The 24,151-nt window shown below is 48.9% G+C and overlaps 1 protein-coding gene across 1 annotated transcript in view; it reads right to left on the bottom strand.

Annotated features, from left to right (window-relative positions):
• The window catches only part of Card11 (caspase recruitment domain family member 11), a 131,557-nt gene extending 107,626 nt beyond the window's left edge, over positions 1-23,931 (bottom strand). Inside the window, exon 1 of the mRNA XM_051161156.1 lies at positions 23,729-23,931. Within this exon, the coding sequence (XP_051017113.1) occupies positions 23,729-23,741 (13 nt within the window). The 5' untranslated portion in view covers positions 23,742-23,931. The remainder of the gene's footprint in view (positions 1-23,728) is intronic.
• Positions 23,932-24,151: the final 220 nt, after the last annotated feature.

The following is a 24,151-nucleotide window of genomic DNA, read 5'->3' as shown; positions in this document are numbered from 1 at the left end:
TCCTTGGAGGAGACCCTTTCAACTGTGAGCCAAAGTGAACCGTTCCTTCTTTTAGGTTGGGCATTTAGTCATAGAAGTGAAAAAGTCATCAATCCAATCCTCATCTCACAGATAAGGAACCAGAGTTCAGAGAGACGGGGATCATCCAATACCAAAGCAGGGATTCTAGGCAGGTGCTCTACCACTGAGCCACACCCCAGCCCCTCACTGGGGGATTCTAGGCAGGTGCTCTACCACCGAGCCACACCCCAGCCGCTCACTGGGGGGTTCTAGGCAGGTGCTCTACCACTGAGCCACACCCTAGCCCCTCACTGGGGGATTCTAGGCAGGTGTTCTGCCATTGAGCCACACCCAAGCCCCTCACTGGGGGATTTTGGGCAGGTGCTCTCCCACTGAGCCACACCCAAGCCCCTCACAGGGGGATTCTAGGCAGGTGCTCTACCACTGAGCCACACCCTAGCCCCTCACTGGGGGATTCTAGGCAGGTGTTCTGCCATTGAGCCACACCCAAGCCCCTCACTGGGGGATTTTGGGCAGGTGCTCTCCCACTGAGCCACACCCAAGCCCCTCACAGGGGGATTCTAGGCAGGTGCTCTACCACTGAGCCATACCCTCAATCTCTCTGGATAGTCTCTCATGGATATGCCCAGAGATATGTCTCCTAAGTGATTCTAAATTCAGTCAAATTGATGATAAAGATTAATCATTATGGGCTGGAGAGGTGGCTCAGTGGTTAAGAGCACTTGCTACTCTTGAAGAGGGCCTGGGTTTGGTTCCCAGCACCCACATGATGGCTCACCATCTGTAACTCTAGTTCCAGGGATTCTGATGCTCTCTTCTGACCTCTGGGGGCACCAGGCACACAGGTGGTGTACATACATACATACATGCAGGCAAGCACAGGCGTTAAGTAAATATCAACCCTCATAACAACATCTCTAAGGGAACTCTTCCTGCAGCTGCCTACGTGTTTCCTGCAGTGGCTGCACCTCTGCACCTCTTTGCATTTGTATTACAGCTTCTGAGTCTTGTTTTGTTTCGTTTTTGTGTGCATGCGTGCCAATGTGCATGCGTGCCTGCGTGCATGGTGTGTGTGCATGCTGGGAGGCTAGAGGAAGATGGCAGCAGGTCCCTTGTTCTACTACTATCTGCCTTATTCCCCACAACACAGGATATCTCACGAGCTTGGAGCTAATCTGATAGGCAGCAAACCCTAGCAACACTCCCTTCTCTATCCTCACAGCAGTGTGGTTATAAGTCCTCATGTTTACACAAATATCCAATGAGGTATTTCTCCAGCCCCACCCCTGACTCTTTTTTTTTTTTTAAAGCCTGGCCTGACCCCAAACTATCTAGCTGAAAATGGCCTCAAATTTCTGATCCTCTTCCCTCTGTATGCCAAGTGCTAGTGCCACAGGCACTTGGGATCAAACCTAGGGCTCCCTGTATGCCAGGCAAACCCTCTAGTCACTGAGCCACAGCCCAGATGTGATTTGTTTTCACCACAGAGTTCAAGGGGAAAGTCAGAGAAGGGAGGCAGCTGTGCAGGAGAGAACTGCCAGGAAAGCAGGCAGCAGAGTAGTCCAGGGAGGGAGAGCAGTCGGGCAGAGGTCAGGGAACAGGGCCATGCTGCTGGGCTCGGGCAACAGCTGAGCCTGATGCAGGCATTAAGTGCAGGGAGTCTTGATAGCTTTTTTGCTTGATTTTTAAAGATTTATTAATATTTTTTATTATATGCACAGTATTCTGCCTGCATGTACCCCTGAATGCCAGAAGAGGGCACCAGATCTCATTATCGATGGCTGTGAGCTACCATGTTTGCTGGGAATTGAACTCAGGACGTTTGGAAGAGCAGCCAGCGCTCTTAACCTCTGAGCCATCTCTCCGAGCCATCTCTCCAGCTTTGCTTGATTTTTAATGTGTGTGTGCGTCTCTCTCTCTCTCTCTCTCTCTCTCTCTCTCTCTCTCTCTCTCTCTCTCTCTCTCTCTCTGTGTGTGTGTGTGTGTGTATGTGTGTGTGTGTAGATGCTTGTGTATCTGCCTCAGGTGTTGAGCTTTGCTTTTCCTTTCTTGGAGGTGAGCTGTCTTGACCTTCATGATTGCACGCACCAGGCTAGTTGACCTTGAGCCTTTGGGGGTTTTCCCGTCTCTGTCTCCTTTCTTGGTGTAGAGATACTGGGATTAAAGACAAGCCTGGCTGTATGTGGGAGCTGGGGAGCTGAACTCAGGTCTTTATGTTCGCAGAGCAAGCACTTTCTTCACTGAGCCACTGCCTTGGCCTCTTGAAGGTGTGCTTTGAAGGTATTTATATAGACACTGGTTGCAGGACAGGGCCAAACCACCATGCCCTCGCGTGGCGGGAGGCTGAGTGCCCCTTTGACTCCAGGGGTGTCTCAGGAGGAGACAGAGAGGGGGACATGAAGAGGTGTGGGTAGGTGATGTGCTGCTGGTGTCCTGACTCTCCTGTGCAGCATCAGGCCACCAAAGCTGTCATCCTACAGCTATAAGAGGTCACAAAAGAGCTGTGCCAAGTGGGGAAGCTAGCAAGCCATACTGTACAAGCAGGGCCAGGGGAGGGGGGGTGATATGAAGAAAGTGGCTCTTGTTTCTCATCTCTCTGGCTTTAGACTGAATTCCTCAAATCACCTACAGTGAATTCAACAGAGTCAATTACCAAAAAATATATAACTTAGTACTGGACCTCACTGAGGGTCGGTAGAGAACGCCACACCCCTACAGGACTTCTCTGTGGACCCAATGGTGGCATTCCATCAGAATATTCTCTGCCAACCAGAGAAGGCTGTGCGGGCTGTAGCTGCACAGGGACTGTTGCATCTTAGCTCCTGGTGGCCAGAGGACGGCCTAGGTGTGACCCTGTGGATTCACCCACATGTGGCCTCAGAGGTAGGTAATAAAGTGTGTTCTTGGAGATTCATTTACAAATGCCCCAGCGCCAAAGCCCAGGCGCAGGGAATACTGACACTAAAGGCAGTTTATAAAGCACTTTCCTCCTCTCCACCCCATTTCCAGAATGTCCAAATGAGGACTCCGGTTGCTGGCCTAACGAACTCCTCTTCCTCGCTGCCCCTTGTGGCTTTCGATTCACCTCATCTTGAGTCACTGGGGATTTCACAACAGCAGGACCGACCCATAAGCAATCGTCACTGTGAGGGACCTAAAGCGACTCCCAGGCACCTGGAAGCCTGCTGGACAGACTCTGCCCACATGGGGTGAGGCAGGGCAGACAATGGTGATGGCAAAAGCTCACCCTGGAGCAGAAGTGTCTACCTCCTGAGAGACGCAGCTGGCTCCACCAAGTCATGGCGGTGGTCAGGACTTCTTCCAAAACACCTTGCAGAGCAAGAACTGAGACGACAGCTGGCCAGACCTCATCTTGACCAGGATGTGTCCCCATCTGTGCCTCAGTTCCTTCTCAACTTAAACCTGAATTTCATGTCAGTCAGTCCCTGAAGGTGGGCTTGGGGGGGTCTTTTGTTTTCCTGAAGGTAACATTGGCTAATCCTCCTCTCTCTGCTGCTCAGCACGTGTCTTTTTCAGCAGTGCGGGTGGGATGGGCAGCTGGACCTAGCCTGTGAATGTTGCTACAGCGTCAACTCCCCACCCCAACCCGCCACTGTCACCCCCCCATGCCGCTGCCCCACCCCCACCCCACCCCCTGCCTAAACTGTAGCTATCCCCCATGGACCGCAAGTGGGAGTGGATTTTAGCCCAAAGGGCTGCAGAAGTTAGCTTAGCTGTATGGAGGAGCACACAGGGATGACTGGGTCAAGGAGGAAACTTCAGCCGAATTCTACAAGGGTGGGCTGGAGAACCCGGAAGCTACTAGTAAAAGGAACAACTATAAAGCTGCATCTGTAGCTGATCGCCAGTTCTGTGAGGCATCCATAAGCACCTACTGACAGTCAAGTTACTATCTATACTAGGAAGAATAAAAAAAAAAAAACATAGAAATTTTAAAGAAAAATATTTCTCTGAAAAGGACACTATTGAACTCTGTATATAAATTATTAATAGTTTTCAATTAAAATATACAATGCAAAAAATGTTAAAGGCATCAAGTATTAAACTGAAGCTAAGTACATGAACCTTCTCACTGCACAGTCTAACTCAACTATTTGTTTAAAAAAAGATTTAAAAGAATGCTTTAATTGTATGTATGCCTGTGTCTGTGGGTGCTTTGTTCGCATATATACAGTGTCCCAAAAGGCCAGAAAAGGGCATTGGACCCTGTGCAACCTCAGTGTGGGTGCTGGGAAGCAGTCCTTAATTTGGGGACAGTAAAGAGCTGAGCTACTTCCACAGCCCCAAACCTCAACTTTCATCGCTCAACACGGCATGTCCAGCCGTCATCAGGAAGAACACAAGGCGCATCACAAAACAAGGACAAGAAACAAATACCACTATGCTCTGAGGATAAAATGGTGCCACATCCTGATCCAGCAGCGATGTGCAAAGATGTTGGGATGGCCAGTCAGGGGGTGAAAATAATTATGACTCATTCGCATAGAGCGGGAGGCAAGGAGCAAGCAGGAGCAGTGCATAAGGCGAACAGAAAATGGAAACGCTAAGGAAGGTTGCACGAGAAACTAGAAACAATGAAGTTTAGGGCCACGAGTTTGAAGCTAACCTTGACTCCATAGTGAGTTCAAACCAACCTGGCCTGAAGAGTCGAGACTCTGTTTTAAAAATAAATACATGAACTAGACTCACAAAAAACTCAGATAAACTTTTGTGCCTAAGAAATGGAGGTGGGGGTGAAAACCGTACCGATTTTCTACTAGCTGGCCTGTTGCCAAAGGAAATTCATCCATCTCCTTCTTGAGTTATTGGCTCCATTTGCCAGCAACAGAGTGAGATATTCCTGGTTAGTAAAGGATCCACACACATGCACGCAAGTAAATAAATAAACAATTGCTAAAAAGTTTTAACTCACATTTAAAACTACAGGAATGGGTGTTGGTGATTCACGGCTATAAGCTCAGGATTTGGGAGGGTGAGGCAGGAAGATTACAGAGTCAGGGCCTAAATTATCTAGCTAAGAGCCCTCACCCAAAATAAAAAGTATAAAGGGCTCTTGATATAGCTCATCAGTAGAGCACCTGCCTAGAATCCCCCAGTGAGGGGCTGGGGTGTGGCTCATCAGTAGAGCACCTGCCTAGAATCCCCCAGTGAGGGGCTGGGTGTGGCTCAGTGGTAGAGCCCCTGCCTAGAATCCCCCAGTGAGGGGCTGGGGTGTGGCTAAGTGGTAGAGCACCTGCCTAGAATTCCCCAGTGAGGGGCTGGGGTGTGGCTCAGTGGTAGAGCACCTGCCTAGAATCCCCCAGTGAGGGGCTGGGGTGTGGCTCAGTGGTAGAGCACCTGCCTAGAATCCCCCAGTGAGGGGCTGGGGTGTGGCTCAGTGGTAGAGCACCTGCCTAGAATCCCCCAGTGAGGGGCTGGGGTGTGGCTCAGTGGTAGAGCACCTGCCTAGAATCCCCCAGTGAGGGGCTGGGGTGTGGCTCAGTGGTAGAGCACCTGCCTAGAATCCCCCAGTGAGGGGCTGGGGTGTGGCTCAGTGGTAGAGCATTTTCCATGTGGAAGGCACTGGATTCAATGCCAAATATTATAAGCAGACAAAAGTGAAAAAATTATAGACAAATTTCTAAATTAAGGTATCTGCTACACATATTTGGTCAGATTTTCCTCAATTCTTGTCCAGAATAAAGAGCAAGAAGCAGCTTCCTCACAAGCTACAGTGCTCCCAAACTTGCCCTCAGAGTTTTCCTGAGTTGTCAGGTCATTGGGGTCAGGCCTGTGAGAGCAAGTCTGTGGTCTAGGGATCAGAGGAGTTTCCAGTTTCCTACCAGCTTAGCGCTTTCTTTATTCCTCTATTTTTTTTCCCCTCCTCAAATTCAATCATATACCATTTATTCTTAACCTGCTTCAGGCCATGCTATTTATATTGAGGGGAACAGCACTTTTGGCTTGTCAACTCTCTCTGTGGGAACTCGGGTTGTCTCTATGTGCACCCAGAGTAACTCACAACTTGTCAAAATGAGAATTTAAATCCAGCAGACTCAGGGTGGAGCCTGAGAGTACGTTTCCGACAGCCCCAGGTACAGGTGGAAGTTGGTGTCTCAGGGACCATGCTGAGTAGCAAGATGCCATTCAAGCATTCTCTGTCTCAATTGAGATTGTGGCTACGTGGCTAAAGACAGGAGAGCCCACCGAATGTACGCTTCAGTGAGTTTGCTTTAGAGCACACAGCTTACACCGCGTATCAGTTCCTTTTGCCATGGATGTGACAAAGTACCTAAAGAAACCAACGTATGCAAGAAAGGGCATGATAGTTTTCATAGTCACCTCGACACAGTGCAGGTTCACAGTGCAGATCATGTCTGTGGGGCATAGCCTTGATTGGTAATTGATGTGGGAACGCCCAACCCACTGTGGGCAGCACCATTCCCTAGACAGGGGATCCTGAACTGTATAAGTGTAGAAATGGAGCTGAGAAGTGAGCATTTATTCTCTGTTCTTGACTATGGGGTGTGATGTGGTCATCTGCTTCCTTCCCTGACATCCCTGTAGTTAGGAACCATCACCTGGAACCGTGAGATAAAATAGTTTTTTTTTTTAAAATTTAAAATCAGGGTATTTTAATCACAATAATAGAAATGAATCTAAAACAGAGGATTTATTTTGGCCCACAGTTTGAGGGTGTAGCCCAGTATTATGGGGAAATTAAGTTGGCAGCAGTGCGAAGCAGCTGGTTTCACTGCACTGCAAATTCAGGACGCAGGGAGATGAATGTGGGAGCTGGGCCTGCTTTCTCCTTTTTAATACTTGGGGCATACATAAACCGAAAATTTCTAGTGTGTTACAAACAATCACCCTACAATATTATCTTTCAGCTTACTGTGTTCTGTTCTTGCTTCAGTGTCCCTCAGGAATGTGTGCACACTTTGTGACAATCACAGAACTACACACTCAGGAGCTGCACGGCTCTCCTGTGTGTGTGTGTGTGTGTGTGTGTGTATGTGTGTGTGTGTTGCACTTTAATGCAGCAATGGAGTAACCATGAAACTCTGCCTGGCCTGTGTCCAGTTGAATGAGGGCTTGCTTCTTGCCTTGAGGGCCCCATCTGTTCTCCTCGTTGCCATCCGTGATCTCTGAAACCTGTCCCTCTATCCTGGCTTGCAGCCCTTGTTCCAATGCCCCAGTGGCTCAACTTTGCCTGTAGGACAGCATCTGCCCTCCTTGGCACAGCATCCCAAGCTTGTGGTGGCCTCCCACCCTTGCCCCATGTCCTCTGTCTGTCTGTCTGTCTGTCTGTCTCTCTCTCTCTCTCTCTCTCTGTGTGTGTGTGTGTGTGTGTGTGTGTGTGTGTGTGTGTGTGTGTGTGTTCGTGTTGCCATGCATGCATGTACAGGCTAAAGCAGGGCGTCATGTGCCCTGCTTTTTATCATGATCTGTCTTTTCCTTTTCAGACGGGGGTCTTTCTCTGAGCCTGAAGTTAGGCTGGTAGCAAGAAGACACAGCAATCCTCCTGTCTCCACTCTCCACAGGTTATAGACATGCACCTGGATGCTGGAGATTTGAATTCAGGTCACCATACTTCAAACAGTGCTCTCCCTCACCTGCTGAGCCATCTCCCCACTTTGTTTTTGAGACAGGGTCTCCTACTGAATTGGGGCTAACACATTAGGTTGAGACAGGCTGCCCATGAACCCTAGGCATCCACCTCCTTGGCACTGAGATTATAAAAGTACGCTGCCTGACTTAAAAAAAAATATATATATATATATATACACACACATACATATACACACATATATACACACGTACATACATACATACAAATATATATACACACATATATATAAAACATGGGTTTTGGGGATGAAATTCAGGGCCTCAGTGTGAGCCACCTCCTTGGCCCCATCATAGTACTGTATAGATCATTCTCCCTACTCGTCTGCCACACAAACTCCATCCATATTCCCACTGTCATTTCAGGTTCTCTCAGCTGCAGGAGGTCCCATAGGGCCTTCTGGTCAACCTGCTCCATAGATTGTCATTCAAAGCAACCGTGCTATCATGCACCTGACTGTTACACATCTGTCTCAATGGATATTGTAGTGTCCTTCCTGCTGCTGTGGCGAGATGCTCGACCAAAAGCAACTTGGGGAGGAAAGGGTGGGTTTGCCGTACACTTCCGGATCACATCCCATCACTGAGGAACGGAACCCAGGGAGGGATGCTGCTTGCTGGCTTGTTCACTTCCTTACTTAGCCAAGGACCACTGCCCAGGGATGGCCCTGCCCACAACAGGTGAGGTCCTCCTACATTCCTAGTAATCAGGTTAATCCCTTACTGGCACGTCTGCAGGCCAACCTGATAAAGACAGTGATTGAAACCTTCCCCAGGTGAGTCTAGGCTGTGTCGCCTGCTATGACACCACGCGATACTCACTGGGGTCATGTCCCATCTTTCCCTCATTAATATGCTTTTTTTTTGAGCCAGGGTCTCACAGCCTGGCCTCCAACTCATCAAGTAGCCAAGGATGGCCTTGAACTTCTGATACTCATGCCTCTATCTCCCCAATGCCATGATTACAGGTATTTACCGCTATACCTGTTTAATTCAATGCCAGGGATGGAACTCAGGACTTCATGCATGCTAAGCAAGTACTCTACCCACTGAGCCACATTTTCAGTGCTTTTCTGACTTCTTAGTACATACAGAGTGTTTATACATGATAGTCCCTGGGGATGTATTAAATGCATGTGGTGTGTGTGTGTGTGTGTTATGTGCATGTGGTATGTGTGTGTCTTGTATTTATGTGTGTGTTGTGCGTATGTATGTGTGTGTGCATGAGCACATGTGTGTGCACTTGCTTCTGACAGTCCACCACCCTGCTGCTGGAACAGAAAACCATGGACTGGGTCATATAGAAAGAACAGAAATGCCTTTGGCTTGTGCTTCTAGAGGCTGGGACATCCAAGGTCAAGGGGCCATATTTGGTGAGAATCTGCTTACTGCTTCACTCACAGTGAAAGAGCAAAAGAAGTTATACAAGGGAGATAGAAAGGAGACAAGGCTAGAAAGGAGACAAGGCTAGAAAGGTACAAGGCTAGAAAGGAGACAAGGCTAGAAAGGAGACAAGGCTAGAAAGGAGACAAGGCTAGAAAGGAGACAAGGCTAGAAAGGTGACAAGGCTAAAAAGGTGACAAGGCTAGAAAGGAGACAAGGCTAAAAAGGTGACAAGGCTAAAAAGGTGACAAGGCTCATTTTCTATCAGGAGCCCACTCTCAAGATGACTTACTTAATTATGTGACACCAGCATTAATCTAGAGCCCTCAGGACCTGCTTGCTTGCCGCCTGTGTCTCCGTCACCCCTGCCTGCGTCTCCCTCACCCCTGCCTGCTTCTCCTTCACCCCTGCCTGCTTCTCCTTCACCTCTGCCTGCTTCTCCCTCACCCCTACCTGCTCCTCCCTCACCCCTACCTGCTTCTCCCTCACCCCTGCCTGCTTCTCCCTCACTCCTACCTGCTTCTCCCTCACCCCTACCTGCTTCTTCTCCCTCATCCCTGCTCCACCTCTTCATCCTCCTCCTCTTTTTCCTCTTCAAGACAGGGTCTTATCAAGCCCAGGCTGGCCTCAACTCACTATGTATCCAAGGATGACCTTTAACCCCTGATCTTTCTATTCCATGCCTGAGGTCAGGGGACTACAGATAGGGGCCACCACTCCTGATTTATCTTCACTTCATAGGTAAGAATTGAGGCACAGTTCAGTGACCTGTCGGAGGTCCCAGGGCTGGTAATGGCAGGTATGGTCATCAGAAGCGTTACTCTGAGGATGATGCCAGATTTCGAACTGCCTGAGGGAACAGTGAAATCATGGGAAGACGTGGCAAGCAGTGCTCAAGCTCCCACAGCATTTACTTGTTTCAGCATTTGTTTGTGTGTGCTCACGTGCTCATGCTAAGATGTAGGTACCCGTGGTGTGTGTGTTTAAGTCAGAGGGCAGCTCATAGGAGTCTCTTCACTCCTTTTTACCACGTGGGACGTAGGGATAAGCATCCTTATCTGTAGCATCCTTACCTGGAGAGCCACCTCACTGGACCAGTAATTTTCTTATTCATGTGTGTATGGGAGGGGTATGTATGTACCTGTGGCTATACATGTATGTGCATGTGTTTGTATGAGCCAGAAAACAACCTGAGTGTTGCTTTTTTGAGCTAACCACCTTGTTACTTTTGAAACCGGATCTCTTACTGACTTGGAGCTCCTGGATTTGGCTAGGGATCTGTCAGTCCCAAAGTTACTCAATAATCAACAAGTGAGTCTTACCATGCCCCTCCCCTCCTTTCTCCTCCTCCTCCCTCTTCTTCATCCCTTTCTCTTCCTTCCTCCTCTTCCTTCTTCTTTTTCCTTCTCCTCCTCCTCTTCTTCTTCCTCTTCCTCCTCCTCCTCTTTCTCTTCCTTCTCCTCCCCTTCCCCTTCTCCTCCTCCTTCTCCTCCTTCTGTTCCTCCTCTAATGTTGATTGTGGGGCTGTAACTCAGGACATAACTGCTGGAGCCATCTTCTCAACACTCTCCCAGAAGGAGCCTGGGTTACTCAATCTCACTGTCTGTGTAGGAGATCACACCCCTCCACCAGAACAGTCCTTTAGCAAATGGTGGCACCTCAGCCTCCTAGTGACACCACCTTCAACAGCCTCTAGACTCTTGACTCTGGCTGAGACATTCAGATTTTAAAGAAAACAAAAGTCTGATTCAGTGTTTCCAGCATGGTAGGAAACTCAAGTCCTCTATTTAATCTGCTGCTAAAAGGAAAAAAAAAAAAAAAAAAAAAAAAAGGCCCACACTTTTGTGTCTTGGAAAATTCTGAATGTGTATTATTTCACTCCACAGCAAACACTGCTCACCACAGAGGCTGCCCAAGGTAAAAGGCAGAAGGAGAGAGGATTGCCATATCATACACATAGTAATAAACAAGAGTCTGGAAAATCAGTCTGCAAATCTGACTCAGTATACACCACTGGCAAGAGGAGAAACCTCAAAGCCTCGCTTAGACCACACAGTGGACGAGCAGATGGTTTCTTTGGAATTGCTGGGAGACCTGAATAGACACAGACCCTGGTAATCCACGGAGCCTCTATGGGATGATGGAAGATGACAGAAGTTAGGAGTGTTCAAGGTGAAGGAAAGAGGATTTATGGATTTAGGGGCAGGTACGCATTTGTTGGGTGACAAAGATAGACGTGTCTGGGTATTTGCACTGGATTTCCCAGAGCTGTCGGTGGGTACGAGCCCACCAGATTTACCAGAGCTTTCAGACACAGTTGCCACAGTGACAGAGTGCTTCTAACTACCCAACCAGAGGACTCGGTAAACCTTAGCAATCTGCAGAAGAAAGATGAACCCTTAAGGGAAATCAAGATGAATTTGGGGAGGATGTTTTTCCCACCTGGTGGGCAGCAGCATCAGTGATGAGAGCAGTGGTATGGACCAGGAGCTCTGTGGGTTCCATTATGCAAGGAGGAACTCTGGACTTGCACTTGGCCAGTTGTTAAAGATGCTGAGTTGTGGCCCAGGGAGATGGCTCAAGTTGCTAAAGGCTTCACTGCGCAAGCATGAGGACCTGAGTTCAATCCCCGGAACCCACGAGCAGTGTTGGGTGTGGTGACATACTCATGTAATCCCAGCACTGGAGAGTTGGACATTGGCAGCTTCCTGGAGCTTGGTGGCCAGTTAGCCTTCTTAAATTAGTTAACACCAGGTCCTAGTGAGAGACTCTGTCTCAAAAAACAATGTGAGGGCCAGTGAGACGACTCTGAGAACAAAGAAGCTTACTGCTAAGCCTGATGACCTGAGCTTGACCCCTGAGACCCAAGAGAGAACCAACTGCTTGCAAATTATTCTCTGATCTCCATACACATCTGTGGGCATGCGTGCCTCCCCCCACGATAACTGCCCCCCCAAAACATCTCAAGATGGATGAATCCTGAGAATGATATTCAAGGTTGACCTCTGGCTGCCACATGCATATGCACACATGTACACCTGAACACACACACACACACACACACACACACACACACACACACACACACACAAAGATAGATGCTGGGTTACTGAAGGACCACAGCTTGTATCCAACATCGGTATTTATTGTTTCTCGCTGACCCCAGGGAAGTCAAATGGCCCTATCTTCCAGAGGAAGGCAAGCCAGAGGAAGACGCTGAAGGTCAGAGCAAAGACTAGTGCAGAGGGGACTACAATACACGCCTAGCTAGGTCAATTAATAAAAATCAGCCTTCACTTTACTGAGAGCTCTGTTGCTCCCATCACAATTTTTCACCCACTTAGCTCATAAGCGCCTCTGAGCAGTTTTGCACAGCAGGAAGGCAAAGATTATTCATCTTCATCTTGTTTCGTGAAGAAACAAAACCTTGGGGGCAGTGAAGTGATTTATTCAAAGTCGCAAGGTCACCGTGGGGTTCTATAGCTGGTAGAGAAGAGGGCCCAGGCTGCCCTTTTCAATTTCCTGACCACAGCAGACATCAGCAATCGATCCCAGAACTCTCTACCACTGAGTTTGGATTCTCTGTGAAGTGCTCCTGGAAGCCATTACCAGTTGCCTAGAATTGCCCTGCAAAATGGAATCCTCTTCAACTTCCAATCCCGTCTGATCTCCTTTGACTAGTGAGAGGGCTGAGTCTCTGTAGACTAAAGGAACTTGACTAAGATTGCCCCATGGCTCAGTGATGCAAAATCTAAGCAAAGCCCCTCACCTTTAAATATGTTTCTTATATTGTTTATTGAAGGTGGAATTTTAAAAGTTTCAGTGTGTGTGTGTGTGTGTGTGTGTGTGTGTGTGTGTGTGTTGGCCAGCGTCTTCTATTCCTCTATGTATACCTTCATGCCATGTGTCACAGTCTCTCACTGAAGTGGAAGCTCACTGTTTTAGCTAAGCTGATCAATCAAACACTTACCCAGAACTAACTGTTCAACTACGTATGAACACCTTAAAAAAAAAAAGCTATTACTTCTTCTAAGGCTTGAGTGAGTTTCAAAATCCTTTCTGGAGGCAACAAGCAGATTAGTAATGTCAATAAAATGCAGTTTTACTTTGTGCTAATACTAATCCCCTGACTCTCAAGTGCTGCTTGCCCAGGGCATCTGTTCTCACCAGACTAAAAAGATAAGCAGTGTTGATGTGATATAGCTCAACAGGTGAAGGTGCTTGCAGCCAAGTCTGATAACTGAGTCCCATCTCTGGGCCCAGAAGGCAGAAGAAGAGAACTGACTCCTACAGGCTGTCTTCTGACCTCCCCACACGAGCTGTGCTGCCCCCACCCCCAAAAGATGGTTAGAGAAAAGAGGGACCTGCTGGATGGTCGAGGTACATACCTTTCATCTCAGTACTAAGGAGGCAGAGGCAGGCGGATCTTTAAAAGTTTGAGGTCAGCTTGGTCTACAGAGTGAGTTCCAGGACAGCTAAGGCTACATAGAAAAACTCTGTCTTGAAAAACCGAGAGAGAGAGAGAGACAGACAGACAGAGAGACAGAGATGGACAGAGAGACAGATAGAGAGACAGAGCGCCTTAGATCCCCTGGATATGAAGCCAGCCACTAGGAGAAGCACACAGAACACAAGTGGCCACCCCATCCCCATCCATGGGCTCCACTATTAGAAAGACAGAAGACCCCCCACATCTGTGTTCACCCTGAGTGCCAATGCCAGCAAGCATGAGACCAAATAGGCCATGAAGACGCTCTGTGACAACGACACTGTCAAAGTCAGTGCCTTGGCTAAGCATGCTGGGAAGATGACTTAGTTACTGTCCTATTGCCATGAGGAGACACCATGACCTAGTCAATTAATAAAAGGAAGTGTTTAGCCGGGGGCTTGCCTACAGTTTCAGCGGCTGAGTCCGTGACCGCCATGGCAGGAGGCATGGCGGCAGGCAGACCGGCGCGATACTGGAACAGTAGCCAAGATTACATCTGATCCAAAGGAAGGGCGATAGAGAGACAATCTGGGCCTGGCGTGGGCTTCTGAAATCTCAAAGCCCACCCTCAGCGACGCATCTTCTCCAACAAGGCCACACCTCCTAACCCTTCCCAAACAGTCCATCAACTGGGGACCAAACACTCAAATATATGACCCTACGGGCGCCATGTTTACCCAACCACCACTGGAAAAGAAGGCAGCTACTGATTCAGACTAGGGTGTTGTAGGCATTGCCAGCAAAGTCAGACTTAACCCACTTGAATCCAATTGTCTAATATAAGTACACTCCCTGCCCCCGCTTTGTTTTCAGTGCTGAGAATTAAGCCTAGATCCTCAGGCAGGCTAGCCAAACACTCTGCCACTGAGATGAATTCTCAGCCCAGGACACGTCTTTCACCATGTAGAAATGCTTACTGGTGGCAGAATGGAAAAAAAAAAAATACTGCAGCAAATACATAGAATACGCTGAGCGGCCTCAGCCAAAACCAACGTAGAGGAGTTCTCCAGACCCACTGAATAAAGGAGGCCGGAGAGCGAGTTGACTATGTATGACTGCATTTGTGTGAGGGGCAGGGCCGGCGAGGCTTATGGCACTGAGGGGAGAGTTTACCTTGGGGCTGGCTGCTGGGAGAGACCTGGAGGTCTGCGAATGACCCATTCCTAGATCTGAGTGACTGGCTCTGCCTGTGTGTACAGGAAATCTCTCTTGTCCTAGATTTTCTAGAGCTGCACGAAGTCACTATGTGCAGATGACGTGAAAATAGAAGTGAAACTACCTAAGGGAACAGGCTGTGGGGAGGGGAGAGACAGGGGAGGGTGATGAGGGAATGTACTAAAAAAATATTTTTGTATGAAGGTGGCCTTATATAGCCCAGTCTAAGACAGCTGAACCAAACTCACTGAGCTGCATGTGTGTATGTGTAAGACCAAAGTGAACAATGTTTTTTTTTTTTCCTCTCTCTCCCCTCCCCCGCCCCTGTTTTTTTTTTTTTTTTTTTTTTTTTTTTGAGTCAAGGTTTCTCTGTGTAGTCCTGGCTGTCCTGGAATTCACTCTGTAGAGCTTAGAGATCTGCCTGCGTCTGCCTCCCGAGTGCTGGGATTAAAGGTGTGCACCACAGTGCCCAGCTTGTACATTCTATCTTAATGATATTTTGAGTTTGAGACCAGCCTACTCTACATAGCAAGTTCTAGGCTAGCCAGGGCTATATAGTGAGACCCTGTCTCAAAATAAGTAAGTAAGTAAGTAAACAAACAAACAAACAAACAAACAGGGCCTGGAGAGACGGCTCAGTGGCTTAAAGCTCTGACCTAGGGCTCAATTCCCAGTACCCACGTAGCTGCTCATAGCAGTCTGTAACTCCAGTCCCAGGGGACCCGATGGCCTTTTCCGGTCAGGCATGCATGTGGTACACAGACATACATGTAGGCCAAATATCATCTATGTAAATAGCAACAATACTAATAATAAATGAAGTAAAATAAGGTGGGTTTTTTTTTTTTCACTGATAGGCATTAGTTTTGAGCAGCAGAGGCCACAGCCTGGGGTTTCTCATGTTGCTCTCATGGTGGGACATAGTTGAAAGGGATACTCAGCCCTAAAGGAAATGCTGTTAGGTCTCGGTGAGTTGGAGTCTCCAAGACTAGCCTGCGACTCACAGCTTTAAAAACGTTTTAGATAAGGGCTGGGGGGTAGGTGGTGGGTGGCTATGTCAGCAAAGTGCTGCCATGCAAGCGTAAGGACCTGAGTTCAATCCCCAGCACAGACAGAAAAGGTGAGCATGGTTAATTAACCAGGGCCCAGAGGGGCTTGCGGAAACTAAAGCACCAACTAAGGATCATGCATAGACTCGACCTAGGGCCCCTACACACATGTAGCTGATGGGCAGCTCAAGCTTCATGTGGGTCCCCCAGTAAGGAGAGGGGGAGCTCTCTCTGACATGGACTCTGCTGCCTGCTTTTTGATCACTTCCCCCTGGCGGGGCTGCCTCACCAGGCCACAGGGGAAGAGGATGTGCTCAGTCCTTGATGCAGCTTGATGTGCTGGAGTGGGTTGGTTGCGGGGAAGGGCTCCCCTTTTGTGAGGAGTAGAGGAGGGAAGATAGGGGGAAGACGGAGGGACGGTGGGACTGGGAGGAGAGAAGGGGAGGGGGCTATGATCGGGATGTAAAGTGAATGAATGAATAAATAAATAAATGAAAAAAGAAAGGGGAGAAAGGTGGGCTGGGTGGTACATGCTTAAAGTTCCAGCACTGGGGCAGAGAGAGACAGGAGGGTTGCTGGGCTGCACTAACCAGCCACCAGTGGCAAGCTGGTGAGGCCTTGTCTCCAAAACAGAGTGGACAGCTCTTGAGGAACAGTACCTGAGGTTGACCTCTGGTCTCCATAAGCATACACTTGCAAACACACAAACATGTATACACACATATACATAATCACACATGTGTACAGGGACACATGCATATGCACACATGTGTGTACACACTACATGTACACACATATTTATATAAACACACACCTATACGCACATAAACATATATACACATGTATACATATATACACCTGTATAGACTAATGTATACACATGCACACATGTATACACACAAACACACAGGTATATACACCAACACATATGTACACACACATATATATACACACCGCACACATTTCAGATGAAAGAAAGGATCTAAGATAAATATTTTCAATCCCCAAGCCCACAGCCCCAGAGGCCCTGTTGTAAACTGTGTCTCAAATGTATTTTAGTGTCTTCTTCCACACACTGTCCTAAGAAGGGTCCCCATAAGCTCACCTCATAGCAGCAGTGCCCTCACAGCACCCAGTGTGTGTCTGGCCCTACTCTGTGATAAGCTGTGCCTGCGTGAACGTCTGCCCATTTGCACAAACCTTCATATGCTTGTGCAAGCACATCTTCAAAGTAACGGCTCACAAAAGCAGAAGTTTTGAGCTACAGGTTTATTCATTCATGTAATGACGTGTGTTGCCTTGTCAACAGTGTGCGAGGCTGCCCCACTCCCTTCCCCTTGGCCATGACTAGGCTTTGCCAAACCCTCTCCACCTCTGCCCTCCTCTCCCTGCCCCTTTCTCTTTCTTCCTTAATTTGTGTGTGTGCGCACATGAGTGTGTAGGCACGCTCACCCATATGCATGCATGTGGAGGTCACGCATTGACCTTACTCTGTTGTTCGTCACCCGATGCTTTGAGACAGGGTATCTCATGGAACCTGGAGCTCCCTGGGAGTCCAGACTGACTGACTCCTCCCGTCTCAGCTCCCCCTACTCAGTGCTGGCAGGCTAAGAAAGCATGACGCAGCACTCAGCTTTTGGGGGACCTGAACCCAGGACCGCATGTCTGTGATGCAGGCACTTTGTCCACCCCTCAACCTTTTTCCCCAATATTTGAGGCAAGGTGTTGCTGTGCAGGCCAGGCTGGCCTTGAACTCCTGACATTATGACTGAATATCTTCCCTGACTCTCTTTTTCCATCAGTTTTGAGTGTTTCTAGTCTATCAGTTTAAACTGGTGTTACCCCTTCTGTATTAGTTTGCATGGATTCATTGTATACACGTGTCCATTGCTCTGCCAGTTTTTCTGTTTGTTTGCCTCCTTTAGCACTTTCCCCTCTGGGTTGAACTCTCTTGCTTTGGGGTAGGTGAAGTTCCACTAGGTCTATCCTGTGCCTCCCACACACCCACTCTGTCTGTGGCCTAGAGTTGAGTCACATTGAAAGGGACCAAAGCTCACACACCCTAAAAAAAATTTTTTTTAATTTGGACCCTTCAGGATGAAGTCAGCAGATTGCAGTGACTAATTGTTTTATGAGCTTGTTCTTTATATATTAAGGAAAGGATTCTTTGTCTTATCTACTCTGTTTTGCATGGAACTCTCTTCTGCCTCCTATCCTCATAATAATCCAAACAAAAGGAAAACAAACTTCAAAGCACATACCTCGGAGCACTGTGACACACTTGCTTCACATGAAAGTACTCTCTGTGTTAATGTAGGGATGCCACTTAATTTTTTTTTTTTTTTTTTTTTTAGACAGATAGAGTCTCACTAAGCTGCCCAGATTGACTGAACTCACTCTGTAGTCCTGGTTGAACTTGAACTTGCCATCCTCCTGCTTCAACCTTCTAAGTATTTGGGACGACAGGCCTGCATTCCCATGTCCATTTAGGGAACAGTTTGTGCGTGCGTGAGTGCGTGTATGTGTGTTGTTGTTGTGTTTTGCTTTGTTTTTTAAATTCACATGGAAGCCAGAAGACAATCCTGAGTACTCTCATCAGGGATGATGCTGTTCACCTCATCGTCCACATCTGGACAGGGTCTCTCCTTAGCCTATAGCTCATCAATTAGGTTAGACCGGCTGGCCCGCAAGCCCATAGATTCTCTTGACTTTGCATCCCCAGCTCTGAGATTAAAACTATATGCCAACATGTGCTGGGTTTTTTTTTTTTTTTTTAACATAAGTGCAAGGGATTGAACTCTAGTCCTCATGCTGGCACGCTTTATTATTATTTTATGAGCATTTTACTTTCGCATACGTCTGTGCACCACGTGTGTGCCCAGTGCTCACAGAGCCTAGACAGAGTGTGAGGTACACCTTGGAACTGGAGTCAGAGACAGTTGTGAGCCACTGTGTGGGTGCTGGGAACAGAATGCAGACACTCTGCCAGAGCAGCAAGCCTTTGGTCACTGAGCCAACTCCCCAGCTCCTGGGATGGTATTGTTTTATACGCGCTCTTTGCTGAGGTCCCACAGCTCACAGGAAGCAAAGCTAGGGCAGCAGCCTTGCCACCTGGCTCTAAGTCTGTAGATCTTCTCGTAAAGCACCCTGCTTCCTAACAGTGAGGTCAATACTAGGAGTGACAAGTGCCCAGAGAAAGCAGGAGTTCCGGCAGGTGCTGGCTTCATTCCCTCTAGGTGTAAGAGGGACACAGGGCCCAGCATGACGGCCAGGGTGGCCCTCAATGTAATGTGTACATTCCTCAGTGAAACAGGCATGAAGGAGAATGGTATTCTACCACATAAAGCATATGGGGGGCAGATTGGAATGAAGCATGCACATCCTTCTTTTACTCAACCTGTCAGGAGCATCATCCAGTTACGGGTGGATGTGTGGACCACGATATTACAGTGGGACAGATGTACTGGTGAGAGGAGGAGGAGGAGCCAAAGGCGGGAAGAGGGAGCAATTGCCAGGCAGCAGGACCTGGTGGTGAGCTTTTATGACTCTTGGCACTAGGCCATGGCCACCCATTACACAAATCTGAGAGTGACCGTTATAATCCCTGAGCCCTTGAGCAAATCACTGCCTGAAAGGTTACCTTTCTGAAAACTGTCACTCCGTTAAAACCACCAGGCCAGAGAGCAAGGAACCAAGAGGAGGGTGTGGGGACCCATGTGGGCTGTGTGCTGTATAGGTGGCTTGTAAGAATGGTGCTCTTCCCATGTGGCCTGGCTGGCTGAATAGGATGGTATCTGGGAATCTGTTCCTTGTAATATTTCTTTGGGGTCAGGAATGTGTTCTCTGTGGTGGTGCACCTGCCTTGAATCCTCCAGTGATGGGCAGGGGTGTGGCTCAATGGCAGAGCACCTGCCTAGAATCCCCCGGTGAGGGGCTGGGGTGTGGCTCAGTGGTAGAGCACCTGCCTAGAATCCCCCGGTGAGGGGCTGGGGTGTGGCTCAGTGGTAGAGCACCTGCCTAGAATCCCCCAGTGAGGGGCTGGGGTGTGGCTCAGTGATAGAGCACCTGCCTAGAATCCCCCAGTGAGGGGCTGGGGTGTGGCTCAGTGGTAGAGCACCTGCCTAGAATTCCCCAGTGATGAGATGGAGGCATGGCTTAGCGATAAAGCCCTTATCTAACTTGAGTGAGTCCCTGGTTCTGATCTCTAGCATTGTATAAAATCCAAACAGAGCCATGTCAATTTTCTTCAGCAGAAAGCATTTTTCCCTTAAAAGCTGTCTTTGCTTTTCTTTTTGCCCCATATTTCAATCAATCCAAGTATTTTCCAGGTGGCTTGAGCCATGCAGCCACACAACTGAGAGCAGCTTATCTCCAGGGTAGATTTCCTGAGCACTACTTTCTGAATTCCTTCAATTCTCACAGTCACCCTGATGACTGGGAGTATAAATAGGAAAACTGAGGCAGCCTGGGCAAAGAAGCCTACCCAGCTGGCCTATAGTGGGAGCAGTCAGTGGTGCTGAGCCTCCAAGTTTGAACTCAAAATTTAAGCTTGGATATGTGACTGGGGGCTTGGCTGTTAACAGCCAAGGCAGTGAGTGGCAGGCCTATCTTTCCTAAAAAAAAAAAATTGTTTGCTTTTTTTCAAGGCAGAATTTTTCTGTGTAACATCCTTAGCTGTCCTGAACTCACGCTGTAGACCAGGCTGGCCTCAAGCTCAGAGATCTGGCTGCCTCTGGCTCCTGAGTTCTGGAACTAAAGGCTTGCATTATCACTACCTAGCTTCCTTTAGAATTATTAAAAAAGTATTTATTTCAAATAATGTATATATGTGTACGTCTCTATGTGAGTATGTGCATGTAAGTGCAGTGCCCATAGATGCCAGAAGAGGGCACAGTATCTCTTGTGCTGGGCTTAATAGGTTGTTTTAAGTCGCTGACATGAGCGCTGGGGACTGAACACATGTCTGCAAAGGACAGTACTTGTTCTTAAGCACTGAGCCATGTCTTCAGCTCCAAGACATCTGTAATTGTCCCTAATACCATAGAGCAGCAGGCCTCAGCTTTTCTAATGCTGCAACCCTTTAATACAGTTCCTCATGTTGTGGTGACTTCCCGCCCTCCCCCCACAACCATAAGATTATTTTCATTGCTACTTCATAACTGTAATTTTGCTACTGTTGTGAATCATAATGCAAATATCTGTGTTTTCCTAAGGTCTTAGGTGGCTCCTGTGAAACCGTTCGACCACCAAAGGGGTCACAAGCCACAGCTTGAGAACTGCCCTCACAGAGTGTGCTATGAACAACAAGGGCTGGCACTCCATCTCTGTCAGAGACTGACACCACAGAGCTCAACAGGCAGCAAGGCCGTCCTAGACCTTCCCAGCAACACAGAGCACAGAACCTGAGACACTGGCCCCTACTGACCCCTCCCCCCTGATCCTATGTATAGATTTAAATTCTAGCATCACAGGTTTGTCTTTGCAAAACAGCAGGACAAGCTATGGTCTGAGCCAGGGTGGCTGTCTGGGATGCTGGCCCATATGAGACATGACAAGGCCCCATCTTGATGACCTTCCAAGCAGAGAGAACCAAGAGCGGTTTTATAAACACACCAGGGGAACTGGGCCTGGTAATGAACGCCTGTCCCTTCCAGATAATCTGAGGCAGGAGGATGGTATGATGATGGCCAGCCTAGGTTACAAAGTAAATTCAAAGAATTCAAAGAGCTGGCCTGGACAGGTGAGAGACATCTTGTCACACACCTACACAGACACGCAGACAGACAGACAGACAGACACACACATGCAGAGAGAGAGAGAGAGAGAGAGAGAGAGAGAGAGAGAGAGAGAGAGAGAGAGAGAGAGAGAGAGAACAGCTCAGTGGTACAGCACCACAGCACCTACCTAGAATCCCCCAGTGAGAGGCTGGGAGGTGTGGCTCAGTGGTAGAGCACCTGCCTAGAATCCCTCAGTGAGGGGCTGGGGTGTGGCTCAGTGGTAGAGCCCCTGCCTAGAATCCCTCAGTGAGGGGCTGGGGTGTGGCTCAGTGGTAGAGCACCTGCCTAGAATCCCCCAGTGAGGGGCTGGGGTGTGGCTCAGTGGTAGAGCACCTGCCTAGAATCCCCCAGTGAGGGGCTGAAGTGTGGCTCAGTGGTAGAGCACCTGCCTAGAATCCCCCAGTGAGGGGCTGGGGTGTGGCTCAGTGGTAGAGCACCTGCCTAGAATCCCCCAGTGAGGGGCTGGGGTGTGGCTCAGTGGTAGAGCACCTGCCTAGAATCCCCCAGTGAGGGGCTAGGGTGTGGCTCAGTGGTAGAGCCCCTGCCTAGAATTCCCCAGTGAGGGGCTGGGGTGTGGCTCAATGGTAGAGCTCCTGCCTAGAATCCCCCAGTGAGGGGCTGGGGTGTGGCTCAGTGGTGGAGCACCTGGGGTGGGTCTCTGGTAGAGAAGGTGCAGAAAATCTCCACCAGAAAGTGGAGAAGGAAGCCTAGATGTCTCTCTACCGTCCTGCCTCAGCCTGGGATCCTTACTCATCCCTGGAGTCCAGCTGTCTCCTATAGTCTCCCTCTGAGCAGCCTGCCTGCAAGATAGGCATCTCAGGGCAAGCAACCTCATGTTCTTTCTGTGGTCCCCATGTGTCAAACACAGAGCAAGACCAAAGCAAATTGGCATCCTCATGAGAGAGTTTTGTCTGTCTAGGATTTCTCTGTATAGCCCAGGTTAGCCTAGAACTCCCAGCCCTCTGGACTCTACTTCCAGACTGACTCGTACCCTTGTGAGTTTTACATACAGTTATGTGATGTAGTGATTTTTCTTTGTAGTCATGGAGGATGTGTGTGTGTGTGTGTGTGTGTGTGTGTGTGTGTGTGTGTGTGTGTGTGTGTGTGTGTGTGTGTGTGTGTTTAAGCTCTGAGCTTGGGGCTGGTGACGGACCAGCCTGCCCTCCTGATACTTTGCTAATTGAATCTGCACAGGTGTGTGCACTTTCCTCTGATGCCACAACAAGTTGAGGGTTCCTGGCTTTACTCTGCAAGCCCCCATCACAGGCCCAGGGGTGTCTATTTTCTCTTCACAGATGCCTTGGGGTTGGGGCTGACTGGGATTCAGGGAAGGCGTGAAGGTGAAGGACTGCAGTTAAGTTCCTGGCCACACACTAATTCACTGTCTGGGATTTCCAGCACACATTTTTGCATGAGAAGGTACTAAATAAACGTTGGGTGAGGGACCCCCATCCCCCACTTACTAGTAGGTCATACCTTCCAGAAAAGTAATAAATGTCACAATTCTTTTTCCCAAACTACAAATCAAACTGGCTGGTCATTTAAAGATCGAGGCTGAGCTAGTTGCCTCTGGCTAAGACAGTGAGAGGAAGTCCAGGCTTAGGCAATGGTCCTGGACAGTCCTGAAGGCAGCCACCTTTGTTCCTCATAGCATAAATACACCCCTAGCCGATATGTCACATTCTCTTGTATTCAGAACCCCTAAAGGGATGGAAGAGCTCTGAACCTCCCCATCAGGTTTGGGGAGGTGACTTTAAGGGACAGGCCATTGGTCCCCCAATATATATGACACCGGAGGACTATGGTTTGCCCTGGTACTCCTCTTTAGAGAGCAAGGAAGGCCACCTTCTCAAGAGCCTCTGAGTTAGGCTGGGCTGTGTGCTGCCAGCTTCCGGCCATTCTGTTGTGAGCTAAGTTCTACACCAGTCTCTGGTGGCAGGTACAACGAGGGGGCCGGACTCCCCATTAATTCCCCTCCTGACGATTGCTAGGGACAGAGCCAGGTGTGTTTGCAGTTAGTGACCTAAGAGTTGCAGAGTGAGGTCCAGAACCCTTAAGGAGGGTCGGGGGAGGGGAGAGAGCCGACAGACAGGGGTGGGGGTGGGGACTGCTGAGTGGACTCCTTACCAACCCTCTACACATGCCCTACTGCCTCCAGAACGGCCCTGGTGTCCCAGCAGCACCCCCTCTTCATATCTTCTACTCCACAACCCTGCTGCACCTACCTGGCGTGCTCATGCTCCGCAGGCTCTGGGTGCTTCCTCCACGTTGGCCTCCAGCTTCCTCCAGAGCTGGGCTCCGGCCTTCAGCGGTTACCTGCTGGAGGCTGCCACCCTCCCCAGGCCTTGGAGACCCACAGGGTCGCCAGCGGCCGGGAGCCCAGAAATAAGCCCTCTCAGAGAGAGGAGAGAGAAAAGAGGGAGAAAGAGAGAAGGAAAGAAAGAGGAGAGAGAAGAGACAGAGAAAGTGTGTCATAGGCTGGTGGGGCGGGGGAGAAAAATGCAAAACCAGACAGGAAATGAGACTTGAAAAAAATTGCAAAAGGTTAGAAAAAGAGATAAGGAAGGGAGATGGGCGGAGTTTGAGCCTAAGGCTTTGGGGGTTCTGGCTGTACTGAGGTAAGGGGTGCTCTCAGGGTGACGACATTG

The sequence above is a fragment of the Acomys russatus genome, chromosome 19 (assembly GCF_903995435.1).
Source record: "Acomys russatus chromosome 19, mAcoRus1.1, whole genome shotgun sequence".
Lineage (NCBI taxonomy): Eukaryota > Metazoa > Chordata > Mammalia > Rodentia > Muridae > Acomys > Acomys russatus.
This window is presented reverse-complemented; position numbering and strand designations above follow the sequence as displayed.